The 14050-nt window shown below is 38.8% G+C and overlaps 2 protein-coding genes across 2 annotated transcripts in view; both read left to right on the top strand.

The window, feature by feature from the left end:
* The first annotated feature begins 1645 nt into the window (after positions 1–1645).
* exoc1l (exocyst complex component 1 like) lies at positions 1646–4967 on the top strand. Its single transcript, XM_057842439.1, has 3 exons — positions 1646–1766; positions 2126–2304; positions 4698–4967. Exons 1-3 carry the CDS (start codon positions 1646–1648, stop codon positions 4965–4967), a joined length of 570 nt encoding a protein of 189 aa, XP_057698422.1.
* A 1266-nt stretch (positions 4968–6233) lies between these two features.
* Positions 6234–14050, top strand: part of smc2 (structural maintenance of chromosomes 2) — a 29863-nt gene continuing 22046 nt past the window's right edge. The window contains 7 exon segments of the mRNA XM_057842485.1: positions 6234–6537; positions 6647–6796; positions 12040–12162; positions 12251–12289; positions 12362–12472; positions 12568–12612; positions 12865–13098. Of these exon segments, the coding sequence (XP_057698468.1) occupies positions 6370–6537; positions 6647–6796; positions 12040–12162; positions 12251–12289; positions 12362–12472; positions 12568–12612; positions 12865–13098 (870 nt within the window). The 5' untranslated portion in view covers positions 6234–6369.

The following is a 14050-nucleotide window of genomic DNA, read 5'->3' as shown; positions in this document are numbered from 1 at the left end:
AGGACCAACAACAATAATAAAAGCACTTAGCAGTAGCCCCTCTTTGTTTTCACAATTGTGACAAATCCAATGGAGCCACTTTGCTTCAAAGCCGCAAATCAAATCAGTCCTTTGGTCTGGGTCATTCCTCTGGGGTTTGCTCATCTCATATTCAAGATCATATTTCTCATAAAGTGGAACTAAAGAAATGATCACTGTGTACTGTTGTATTCTCTGATTAGCAAGCAACAGCTCTCACCATTTAGTACAGCATCCTTTACATGCTTGTAAAGGGAGTGCTTCTCCCCGTACCTGTGCTCAAGGAGAGAGCCAATGACTCGTGAGGTTAATGGAAAGCATGCAGAGTGCTCTGGGATATCCATTTCCCACACAACAAGCGTTTAATCACAGACAAACCATGGGCAATGTGCCACATCATGCAATAACGTCAATATGGGAGTGAGTGAAGGGGAGACAGAAAGACGAGGAAAAGAACTTTACAGTGAGATCTAGTATGAAAATGAAGGGGTACAACTACACACTGATGTCATTAACTATCATATGCTCTAATTAACGTGGGAAACAATTAAGCTTCAGTACACAAAACACATTATATGTTACGCCATTGTCCTTTAGTGCCTAAATACTTTCTGCATAGTTTCCAAAAAATCTGAACATTTGGGTGCTCACTACTATATTATGTTTTTATGTACATCCTGTTGTCATGGTTTTTATTTTATATTTCACCTATATCATTTATTTTGCAGCATAATAGAAACATTCTAATTGATTATTATTATTACAAAGGCGGCACAGTGGATGGGTGGTTAGCACATCCGCCTCACCGATATGAAATCAAGGGTTCAGTTCCGGGCTTCAACCTTCCTGTGTGGCGTTTGGACATTCTCCTATAGTGCCTGGGTGGGTTTTCTCTGAGTACTCCAGTTTCCTCCCATATCTCCAAAACATGCACGGTAGGCTAAACACACACTAAATTGTCCCTAGATATGAGTGTGTGAGTGAATAGTTCTTTGTTTCCTTGTGCCCTTCAATTGGTTGCCAACCAATTCAGGGTGTACCCTGCCTACTGCCCATACTTAGCTGGGTTAGGCTCTAAAACCCAAGTGACCCTCTTGAGGATAAACGACACAGAAATTGAATGAATGAATTATCATTATATCAATACTTAGGTGATCATTTGATATAGTTTTATTTGTATGCTATTTTATTGTCAACAAAGCAAGAATTTCCACTTTCCAAATGTGAATTTGACAAAAAATATTTGCAGGAAAAATATAGCATCTTCCTAATAGGGCTAAAGTGACATGATAAAACGAAAAAGAGTTTTGGCCTTTATTGCTCCCTTTCATCTCAGTCTATTCAACTTTTTTTTTAAGACAATAGAATAGCATAGTAGCGAGACATGGATTGTAACAATTGATTAGTGTGGATTGTAGAGAGAAGCATGAACAAGTGTGTGCATGTGTATACGCGTGCTCGTGTGTGTGTTGTTGAGGAAGCACTCATTTCACACACTGACCAGAGAGGAAAAAACATCCTGCTCTCCAACCATCTGCTTTCATTTTTCATTACATTGTCATACAACTTTTTGTCCGCATTTATTTATTCATTCAATCCTGACTTTGGTCCACTCCCTATTCCGGTGATGTCGTCTCTTCTGAGGGAGGAGATGCAAAGAGTTTTATTCCGACCTGCAAAACAGAGACTAATGGAATTCATTGAGATTGAGGAACCAGAATATGGAAGACATTTCCTCTGCGTCTCAAGTAAGCAACTTTGATTGATTCTGGTCGTAACTGTAGCAGCCTCATTGACATGATAGTCTTCCATCTTGAAATTTTGAATAATAAAAGCCATTACTCATCCACATGAGGGACTCTCACTACCAAATCGTCATGAGATGCACAATCCAATATGATATGCTGTGTTTAAGTTTCTGTCATAAGAAAGCTAAATAAAAAAAGCATATATTTATTTGTAGAAAAGTATTCATTAAAATTGTTTATTATTGTAGTTGTAATTTCCAGCAGTGTAGTACTGCACAACATCGGATGGGAAATGTTTAGGTTAGTTCTGTATATTCAGGCACCCAAGACAACAAAAATGTGTTGTGATGTTTCTGCAGTTGCAAATAGAAAAAGGCTTGTGCAGTTAAGCATAGTGCGCTGCCAGATGACACAGACTTCCTTTAAGTCTGGATCCAAGAGCCACACCAAGCGCTCCAGCATCCAGGAGTGCTACAGGAGGACAGAAATCTGGTCCCTGAAGGACCTGACTCTGGTAGATGGACGAGACCCCGATGTGGTAATGTTTGTAATGACTATCTTTTTGGTCATCAGTACACAATAATTAAAGGTATATGTGTATTTTTCTAATAATAGAGAGCTTTAAAAGGAAACTATTATACTGTTTGTTTTTAAATCACTCCTCAGAGTCGACTGTTTTCCCTGAGAATGTGTATCAATACCAGATACATTTAAGATAACTTGGAGATAAAAAGTTTTTAAAAAAAAGGGGGGGGGGGGAAATCCCAGACCCAGAGGGTTTGGACACAAATAATGTGGCATAGAAAATAAAACTACTAACCGTGAATATTTTTTTGAATAAGTAAATTTAACACAGCCACAATTTTACAGTAGGGCAAATAAGTATTTAGTCAACCACCAATTGTGCAAGTTCTCCTACTTGAAAAGATTAGAGGGGCCTGTAACTGTCAACATGGGTAAACCTCAACCATGAGAGACAGAATGTGGGAAAAAAAAAAACAGAAAATCACATTGTTTGATTTTTAAAGAATTTATTTCCAAATTAGAGTGGAAAATAAGTATTTGGTCACCTACAAACAAGCAAGATTTCTGGCTGTCAAAGAGGTCTAACTTCTTCTAACGAGGTCTAACGAGGCTCCACTCGTTACCTGTATTAATGGCACCTGTTTTAACTCATTATCAGTATAAAAGACACCTGTCCACAACTCAGTCAGTCACACTCCAAACTCCACTATGGCCAAGACCAAAGAGCTGTCGAAGGACACCAGAGAAAAAATTGTAGACCTGCGCCAGGCTGGGAAGACTGAATCTGCAATAGGTAAAACGCTTGGTGTAAAGAAATCAACTGTGGGAGCAATTATTAGAAAATGGAAGACATACAAGACCACTGATAATCTCCCTCGATCTGAGGCTCCATGCAAGATCTCACCCCGTGGCGTCAAAATGATAACAAGAACGGTGAGCAAAAATCTCAGAACCACGCGGGGGGACCAAGTGAATGACCTACAGAGAGCTGGGACCACAGTAACAAAGGCTACTACTATCAGTAACACGATGCGCCGCCAGGTACTCAAATCCTGCACTGCCAGACGTGTCCCCCTGCTGAAGCCAGTACACGTCCAGGCCCGTCTGCGGTTCGCTAGAGAGCATTTGGATGATCCGGAAGAGAACTGGGAGAATGTGTTATGGTCAGATGAAACCAAAATAGAACTTTTTGGTAGAAACACAGGTTCTCGTGTTTGGAGGAGAAAGAATACTGAATTGCGTCTGAAGAACACCATACGCACTGTGAAGCATGGGGGTGGAAACATCATGCTTTGGGGCTGTTTTTCTGCAAAGGGACCAGGACGACTGATCTGTGTAAAGGAAAGAATGAATGGGGCCATGTATCGAGATATTTTGAGTGAAAATCCCCTTCCATCAGCAAGGTAATTGAAGATGAGACGTGGCTGGGTCTTTCAACATGACAATGATCCCAAACACACAGCCAGGGCAACAAAGGAGTGGCTTCGTAAGAAGCATTTCAAGGTCCTGGAGTGGCCTAGCCAGTCTCCAGATCTCAACCCCATAGAAAATCTGTGGAGGGAGTTGAAAATCCGTGTTTCCCAACGACAGCCCCAAAACATCACTGCTCTAGAGGAGATCTGCATGGAGGAATGTGCCAAAATACCAGCAACAGTGTGTGAAAAGCTTATGAAGAGTTACAGAAAATGTTTGGCCTCCATTATTGCCAACAAAGGGTACATAACAAAGTATTGAGATGAACTTTTGGTATTGACCAAATACCTCCACCATGATTTGCAAATAAATTCTTTAAAAATTAAACAATGTGAGTTTCTGTTTTTTTTTTTCTTCCACATTCTGTCTCTCATGGTTGAGGTTTAACAATGTTGACAATTACAGGCCTCTCTAATATTTTCAAGTGGGAGAACCTGCACAATTAGTGGTTGACTAAATACCTAGTTGCCCCACTGTATACTGGTATACTATAATATTAATGCTAGATAATTTTAATATTTAGCTTTTTTTTAGGGGAAATAGTCGCCACTTTAATGAGAAAATCAGTTTTGCATTCTGAGTTTGGCCTCCCGAAAATCCCAAAATGGATTTTTTGCTTGGTGACAAATGTCATGACATTCGTTATCGAAGCCGTCAGGCCCAAAGGTTGAATGATTTGAAGCTTTATAGTACCCCTACTCCTTTTTACAAGCCCCAATGGTGTCCCACATGTTAGCATCAATTTGCATGAAAATAAATTTTTTGTGTGTAGATTAAAATTCGCAAAGACCATGACTGAAATCAAAATTGTTCAACTTTTTTAATGTCATTCATTTTTTTAAAGCTTAATAGTTTATATTTTGAATATATGAACGGTCAATTGAACCCATGCAGTACAATAAAAGACTGATACGCTCTTCACTGTTCCCCCAGGATGACCCATATTTCCTGCTCCACTTTGACAAGGTGCGTACAGTGCGCGCCGTCAGCTGCTCGGCCAAATATGCTTTTGTGCGTGCTCTGGTTGCTCTCAATGAGCAGCATGGTCAGAGGTCACTGAACCTGGACAACTTTGACTGGGCCTACATCAAGCCTACATCCTTTTACTCCAACAGAGGAGACTGTATGGTGCTATCACAGATATGCTTCATTGCGTTCAACTTGGTATGTCTGTCCATGTGTCCTGTGCCCCTGGAAGCATAATAGAGATGGACATTGATGTGTGATGGTATGTCACCGTGTGTGTGCGTGTGTATATTTTTAAGTCCTCAGTCTATAACATGTTTAACTCACATACAATGAAAACATAAATAACATCAAAACATACATTGAGACAAAATAATTCATTGAATAGAGCTTTTGTTATACAGTACTACTTACGAGCAGTATGATATCTCTTCAAAGCATTTGCATTCAAACTGAATGCATGTTCATCGTGAAATTAAGTTCTGACTAATAATATTTTTTCTTAACTGTAAAAAAAAAAATGTTATGTTCCCAACCCATGTTTTGAGACAATAAAACTGTTTAAACTGATCATGTACAGTCAGAGTTGGTTATTTAGTAGAAGTCATCATGATTTGTGCATTTTATACGCAACCAGAGCCTATACGAGGTGACTTTGGGCGAGAGGCTCAGTATACCTGAATTGGTCATCAGTAAATAAATTTTAAAAAAGCATCCACCATCATAATTACGCCAATGAACTATTTTTCAATAACTTAACATATATATCTTGGGAATGTGGGAAAAGAACATGCTCCCATGCTTACTCGTGGAAAGGCCTGGACCAAGATTGAAACACTGAACTTCAGAACTGTGAGGCAGATGTCCTAACCATGAGGTTCACATACTAGTACATTACTGTATGTACTGCACCTATGACACTACGCTTCATTTGAATAGTGTATATTTAGATGCAATTTTCTGCATTTGGCAAGCAATTACCATTGGGACTTGAGCAAGAAGTTTCCAAGAGTAAATATGTCAAATTTGAAAAATCTAACGTTTATGTTTAATTTGCATTTTCAATTTGTATTAATATATAAAATACAAAACAGGTAGGCCTCTTTTACTTTTTCCTGTTGATACCAGCCGTACCCGTGGAGAAACCCCCCCATTACTTAAATTAAAAATATTTAATCTGGTCTAATGTAGTACAGTTGTTTTACAAGGTGAATGCTGCATTTTCATCATACAGCCTGCGGATGGCTCCAAAACACGCCCAAAACACCAACCGACCATATCAGCTGCTCTTAGATATGCCTGAAAAGAATAAGTGGAAAAAATAATAAAAATAATATTAATATGAATATGATTCAAACTGTGTCCCAGTGTTTTATTTTTTATAATTTTTTGATCTTTGAAATTCAAATCTGTTGTGTTATGAGAGCGAAAACTCAACGCTTTCGCTCTGTTTGTTCCTGGCGCAGAAAGGATACCTAAAAGCTCTTTTCCTGCCGCCAAAATTTAAGCAAGAAGAACACAGACAGAGCTGTGTTGTTTGTACGTGTTTCGCTCTGCTGCTTTGTGACTAAAAGTACTGCTAATATTTTAAATACTATAAAGCATTTTCTGAGGACCCGACACAAGGGGCGGCTTAGCGATGCATATCAAGTCAATTATTATCGAAGGATTCAAATCCTACGCACAACGGACTGAGATCAACGGCTTTGACCCGCTCTTCAACGCCATCACCGGACTGAACGGTAGCGGCAAGTCAAACATTTTGGACTCCATATGTTTTCTCTTGGGCATAACAAACCTTTCTCACGTAAGTGGCAATTGGGTTACTTGGAAATAATTATAACAATAAAAGAAACTCGGTCGACGTTTCATCATTTGGGTTATGTTTTCGCTAAGTACGTGGTTTTATTTGGAAGGTTCGAGCCTCCAATCTCCAGGACTTGGTCTACAAGAACGGACAGGGAGGTATTACCAAGGCTACTGTGTCCATCACTTTTAACAACGCCAAAAAAAGCCAGAGTCCTTTGGGATTTGAAACACATGATGAGATTACGGTCACCAGACAGGTCTGTACAACACTTAAAAGTACAACTCTAATTGTTTTCCAGTATCTGCTACATACCCTAACATTTTTTAGGGATTAACAAAAAATGCACGACCATCAATTTTGAACAGATGAACTGCTCAACTTTTAAATGTATATAATCAAATGTTTTACTGCAATACGCTTTGTAAAAGTTCTACATTTACAATCACAACGGGTTTTTTTTCATACAAAAATGGACCAAAACAATTCGGTACAATTTTGACAGGTTGACGGCATGTCAAGTCTTCACTCAAGTTGTTGTTGCTCTCCTGCTCCTCCCTCTTGCGGAAACTAAGTTTGAAGAAGGGGTGTGACAAAATATCGAAATGGTGGTATATCGTGATACTTTGTATCCCAAAAGGTGATCGATATGCTTCTGTCAAGAATTGAGATATCGTTTTAAAAACGTGTCAATTAAAAAAATTGTTTAAAAAAAAGGCTGCCATCGGCGGTGCTCGACGCCCAATCCATTTAGACTGGGAAAGTTTGTTCATTCAAAACCAGAGCATTCACAGTCATTTAGTCCGATTTTCGGGGCATTTAGAGGTCACTTGCTTTTCATTTTAGGGCATTTACAGGTCATCTCCTGTTGAGTTTGAGTCACTGCCTATAGACCCCACTCACCAACATCACACAATGACGTGTCGCTGTATCCGGCCACCATATTGTCCGTCATTGTTTATCCGTATTCTCAATGGTTTCAATTTGTCGTGCAATTTATAGTGCAATTCATGGAAGCCCCGGTGCTTTCAGACGCTGTAAACTCATTGGATACGTTGCATAAAAGGCGTTATGTGGAAATGCTTCAGTCTATCCATTCGCCAGATCCATATTTGATGCCTAAATCGATATTTTTCGACCCGCTGTCTTCGCCGTCTCTGCCTGACATCTGCTACCCTGATATCTACAACTATCTTGTCCACAGAAACTCAGCCTATTCTCACGAAACTTTGAAAAACTTTAAGAGCAGCACTCTAAGCAACATTACCCCGTGTGACCCTTTACTTTCAATTTTCTAAAATGGCGACAATCAATTAAAAAGAAATAAGTTGACTGTGATGGCCGACAGTTCAAGGATAGGTGGATATTGGACTATTTCTTCAATACAATACGCAACAACTGTGTCTGCCTCATTTGGAAAGAGACAGTCGCTGTTTTCAAAGAGTTCGATGTGACGAGATATTACCAAACAAGACACGCTGACATGTACGACAACACGACAAGGAAGATACGCAGCGAGAAATTATAGCAACTTGAAGCTAGTTTCATTTCACAGCAGCAGTATTTCGCAAGAGCCCGTGTGTCGAAAGAGAACGCCACAAAGGCGAGATTATTGAAATTATGAATTTAAAAAAAAATAATAATAAAGCAAATGTGACACACAGAAGGGCTTGCTAAAAATTGTTTAAATATATTGTTCTACATAAATCATTCAAGGTCGCCCCCCACATTTTTACCACACCAAATCTTGCCCCCTTTGCAAAAAGTTTGGACACCCCTGTTTAACTGATTATCCGTAGACGAGGCCAGCTTCTTTCACTTGGTACCAGCTAAATATTATTCAAAAAATAATGATGGCGGAAGAAATAAACATCTTGAATTTGAAACTGTATGTTGTCGGCGGTTAGCCTCGCAATGATCTTAATTGTGGTTGTCAGCCCAAAACCCTCTAAATATATATTAAATGCATCTTTCTTACCAGGTATAAAATGACTACTACATAGTCTGTGGTCATCGTTTGGTGCCCAGTTTTCTCGTCGAATTGCAGCAGTCTATCTCGCTCTCCTCTCCGGGTCTCTCGGAATACGGTAGAACTTCACGTCTCTCCGTCTATCTTCTCTGTTACTGCAACCACCCGCCACACACGCCTTCACCATTTTGATTACTAATGTTAAAGAGCAGAAAAACACGCCATAGTAGGAGGAATTTACGTAGCGGTAATGCGTAAACACGACGAGCTGACGGACAATATGGCGCGGAGGCGTGGTTGTGATGTTATGTGAGTGGGGTCTATTCATTTGGCTGATTCCCAGGTCACTTCCTGTTCTGTGACCCATAAAATACCCCAAAGTCAGCAGGAAGTAACTGAAAATCAGCAGGTAAATGACATTAAATGGCCCAAAATTACTCATTGCCTGGCATTGGCTGCCACTGACGGCCATAGACGTTCAATCGGTTTAAAGCGAGAGGGATGGCAGCGAATGAACAAATGTTCATTCGCTGCCACCCTCCCAGATCAAATGGATTGGACATCTACTATTAATAATCTCATTCCAATTTACAGCAGAAGCTTGTTTTTCTGTTCATTAGTTTTTTTGTAGAATATTCTAGAATGATTTCCTCACCAATGTATCGAAAATCGTTGTATCGCTATATTGTCAGATCATCGTTATCGTGAGCTTTGTATCGCGTATCGTATCGTGAGGTACCAAGAGGTTCCCACTCCTAGTTTGAAGTCTTTCTCATCTATTATTTGATAACCAATCTCCTTGAAACTTGGTTGCTATGATGCATGGGCAAGTATCTATCGATCCTCTGAGCCCCATTTTTATTTATTTATTTGGTATCAGGGCAGATTAATTGTGTTTAAATGGTGCCTGTATTGCCTCGAAGTTACGACTCAGCCAGTAGAGGGCATACATGCTCAGTTTGTAGTGTGCTGTCGCACACTCATGCTTGTTTTTGAACAGTTGTTTTAATTCTACTCTTCACATTTCGAAATGGGCGGCACAGTGGCAGAGTGGTTAGCATGTCCCCCTCACAGTTCAATTCCGGGCTCCGGCCTTCCTTAGTGGCGTATCCAGGTTCTCCCCGTGCCTGCGTGCGTTTTCTCCAGTGTCCCCCGCCTACTGCCCATAGTTAGCTGAGATTGGCCCGAGCACTCCCGTGACTGTCGTGAGGATAAACTGCTTGGAAAATGAATGAATTAACTAGTGCTTCAACGATTAATGGATTAACTCGAGTTAGGGCTGGGCGATATGGCCTTAAACATGTATCACGATAAATTGAGCAGATTTATCTCGATAACGATAAATGACGATAAATTCGCCCAAGCGTACTGTTAAATAATTTGAAAATCTGAATCAATGCATGAAATACAGATTAACTGTTTCTTGTTGATTTATTTACCAGCATTCAATTTCATATACTGTATTTAACAATTGTACATGCAGTCTAAACATTAAGTTTATAAAAATGTAATGTAAGCAATAAGAATTCAAGTATGAACATTTATAACAGCGTGTATGACTTGAACAATGTACATTATCAAAATCAATATGCCTGTGCAAACATGTCATTGTAACACAAATGACTTGCAGCTTGAACAGTACACTTCAAAAAGACAACTTGTTAATGGCTGCTGTGACATAATTATTAAATACAAGTGTTTACATTATGGTTTCAGGGTCCCCCCCAGTGCATTTTTTAATAAATGCACGCACAAATGAAACCCCAAACAAACAGAGAGAGACACACACACATTAAAGCTATATTGATCTTCTTCAAATGAAACACTTAAGATTTTATGATAGCAATAATGACACAGAAATAAGCACATACAGAAAAATAGCTGGGGCCATTTCTCGGTCATTATAAGTTTCGCCATTGGATTGTACTTTATGCTGAATGCTTTACCATCACAAAAGCTATCAGAGGAATCACACACAGACAGATACAAAATAATGCCACATAGTAATTGCTAGATGCAGTCCGTGCCCAATCCACTCATTAAGTTCAGCCGTTTCGACAAGTTAGAGCCGCTATCCGACTACATCACGTTCATTTGTAGCGTTAGCCGCTAGCTAGCGTTAGCCTGGCTACCAGTAGAAAGCACTGAAAGCACCATCTCCGGAAATTGTGAGAACAGCAGGGAGGACAGCGGGTGAAAGCCCGTCTGGATGCCACCAAGAGTCTACTAAATGTCGGTTAAAAGTTTGGTGAACCGCCCTTAAGCCACACTCCATCACGTTTTGCTTGTAGCGTTAGCTGCTAGCGTTAGCTTACTGGGCTTTTGTTTGATTGGCTCCTTGATGATCACGTGACTCCCTACGTAAGCCCATTGACGGTTTCTTAAAGGGGAATGAACATAGACGGACAACACAGAATCAAAGCGGGATGAAAAGACTATATTTTCTTGTTTTAATAATTTACCGAATTTACCGACATGGTCAAAATTACGTCGGTCATCGTTAAGAATTTCGGTGACGGTAAATTTTCGGTTTACCGCCCTGCTCTAACTCGAGTATTGATTAGAAAAAAAATATTCGAATTCAATTTTGCTGCTTCGGGTACTTGTTTAATTAAAGTGGCGTTGTAATGGTTTATTTTGAAAGTGTTTGCATTTAGTTTTGTTGCTTTGGGTGGATACACTGCCCTCTGGTCTGCCTCATTTCACATGGGTGAATCCAGCTGCTCCCTGTCAAGACCAACATTAGCAAAGTTTTTGTTTGAGCTAATGTTTTTTTTTATTTTTTATGCATTCGTAGTTTATAAGTATATTAAGCCGTTGTTTGCAGGAATATGTATCTGAATCATTAAGATCATTGTTTAAAAAAAAAAAAAAGTTAGTTTTTTTATAGCATTTAACCTAGCAGACTTTTGCTATGAAAGTTAGCCAATTGTCCTTTTGTTGTACATAGATCCTCTTTTATTTTTGGGTACTGTTTGAGGCTCAACTCGGGTATTTTAATTTTTCATGTCCCTTATCCGATTACTCGATTATTAGAACTAAGTAGTTCATCGATTAATCGACTACCAAAATAATCGATAGCTGCAGCCCTAGAATTAACATTTCGAAATGACTAGATGAAAACAACACTTTTTCCTAACAAACATCATATTGCAAGTAAATACTGTAAACAGGATTTTCTCAAAAGGTAGATTTCCACTGAGCATAATCTACATGTCGCAACAAATATGCAGTTCTAAAGAGTTACCCAAAGGAATAGAAGTGGACGTCCCTGAAAATATATTTGTCCAATCATGGTTTACACGCCTGTTTTACATTTTGCAGTTTAGCTTCTTGATAGGAAACGGCAATTTGTGCAAAAAGTACTAAAACTTTGAACAGATAGACCAATTAAGGTCCAATTACATTAACCTGCACTTAATCCAGACTAAAAAATACAGTGTATTAACACTCAATCTTAATTTCGACACAATGAATATCCCATAACTTTTTGATGAGCAGTAGTATCTTTTATAATCCTGTTTTCCTTCAAGGTGGTAATTGGTGGCCGAAACAAGTATCTTATCAATGGAGTCAATGCTAACAACACCAGAGTGCAAGACTTGTTCTGTTCTGTTGGCCTCAATGTCAACAACCCACATTTTCTCATCATGCAGGTTAGCCTTACGTTCACGTTTACATTTTTATTTTCTTAAAAACTCAAAATATTGTCAACATAATCATGTTTTCTACTACAAATTTTAGGGAAGGATCACCAAAGTTCTAAATATGAAGCCACCAGAGGTAAAGTGTGCACATGCCCAAAGAGCTGTTGTTTTGTCTTCCTGCTTTGAAGGAGTGAAAATGTGCTTTCAGATTCTTGCTATGATTGAGGAGGCTGCTGGAACCAGGATGTACGAGTGCAAAAAGATTAGCGCCCAGAAGACCATTGAGAAGAAGGAGGCTAAACTGAAAGAGATTCACTCTGTATGTTGTCTCATTAAACATTTGACCAGTATCCTCTTCTTAAGTATTAAGAAAAAATAAACGAAATGTGATCATTTGCACTTTTAATTATGTAGATTTTGGATGAGGAAATTACTCCAACCATGCAGAAACTACAAGAGGTATGTTGACCTATATGATACTCAAGAGTAAGTCCAGTATTCATCTAGTGATGTGACTGAATGTGGTTGTTGATTAAGCATGAATGCTAACACCTACGCATTGCATAGATTTCTTTATTTTCAAAGTTCAAACTATTTGTTTGTTGTCATAGCATCATTTCAACATCCATTTTCATGTGAATTTTTGTTTACAAGGCTGTTTTGTGCAACAAAAGCAGAATTTTGACTGAACAGGATTTGTGAATCATGCAGGAGCGATCGTCATACTTGGAGTATCAGAAACTGATGCGTGAAATCGAGCACTTGTCACGCTTATACGTGGCCTGGAAGTTTATGTGTGCTGAGGAGACCAATCTGAAATCTGCTGAGAACCTGAAAGTGATGCAGGACAGCATTGCTAAGATGCAAGCTGCCTTGGCTGAGAATGAGAGCAAAGTCCGGGAGCTTTCTGCACAGATTCAGGCACTGAAAGACAAAAAAGAAGAGGTACGTTCCAGGAGAGTTCGCCATTCTGGAAAGCACTGTATACCACAGAAAAATGCATTCTGGAACAGTTTCTAAAATTGTTATTCCTTAGGATTAATTTAAAGTACCTCACAGTTTCAAAATGGTTGTCTTGACCCCTTCATAGACATGTGCCGGTATGAGATTTTGACAGTGCGATAACCGTCAGCAAAAATACCGCGGTTTCATGGTATTACGGTATTGCATTTATAGCTCTAAAATGTGTTATTTTGAGATGTTTTAAAAAAAAAAAAAAAAAAAAATTTTTTTCCATTGAACGGAATTATTTTATTTTTCCTGAGTATATTTGCAAATTAGACCATCAACATGACTATAATGTTAAAATAAATACATAAAACAAAAAATTAAAAAGTATTTTAAATAAAATTAACATAAATAGAACTTAAACCTGCAGCCACAGCTCAAGTAGTTCAACATTATTTAGAACAAGAACAAAAATGATTATTTTCCATAAAAAAATAAACACTTCTAAATAAAATTAAAAAAAATATATTCATATATTTTGCAAGCACTTCAACATTTTAGAGACTTTCTCATTTTCTCCATATTTCTCACTCAGTCCAAGTTATGATGCAGGAATCTGAGCATGTTCACCTTTTTTTGGTTAGGTTTGGAGCGGTGAGGTGAGACGATGTGTCCACTACTACTATTAATAGTTAATTAGTTGAATATTAATGGAAAGCAAGAGTGTGACTCGTATCATATTTACACATTATACACACACTCTCAACACAGAAAGTCACCAGAGAGAAAAAACACCACAAGCTGTATTATGAAAATGTTATTTTGAAGAGATGTTTACAATGGTGAAAGAATTAAGGTTGCCAACAGTATTGTATTGTCCGGGACAGCCCGCAATATAGGAAGTTCCGATTGGTTCCGTCGGCAGCGGCGGTACCAATTGGAACTTCCT

The sequence above is a fragment of the Corythoichthys intestinalis genome, chromosome 8 (genome assembly GCF_030265065.1).
Source record: "Corythoichthys intestinalis isolate RoL2023-P3 chromosome 8, ASM3026506v1, whole genome shotgun sequence".
Lineage (NCBI taxonomy): Eukaryota > Metazoa > Chordata > Actinopteri > Syngnathiformes > Syngnathidae > Corythoichthys > Corythoichthys intestinalis.
The sequence above is the reverse complement of the archived record's forward strand: the minus strand, read 5'-3'. Positions and strand labels throughout refer to the sequence as shown.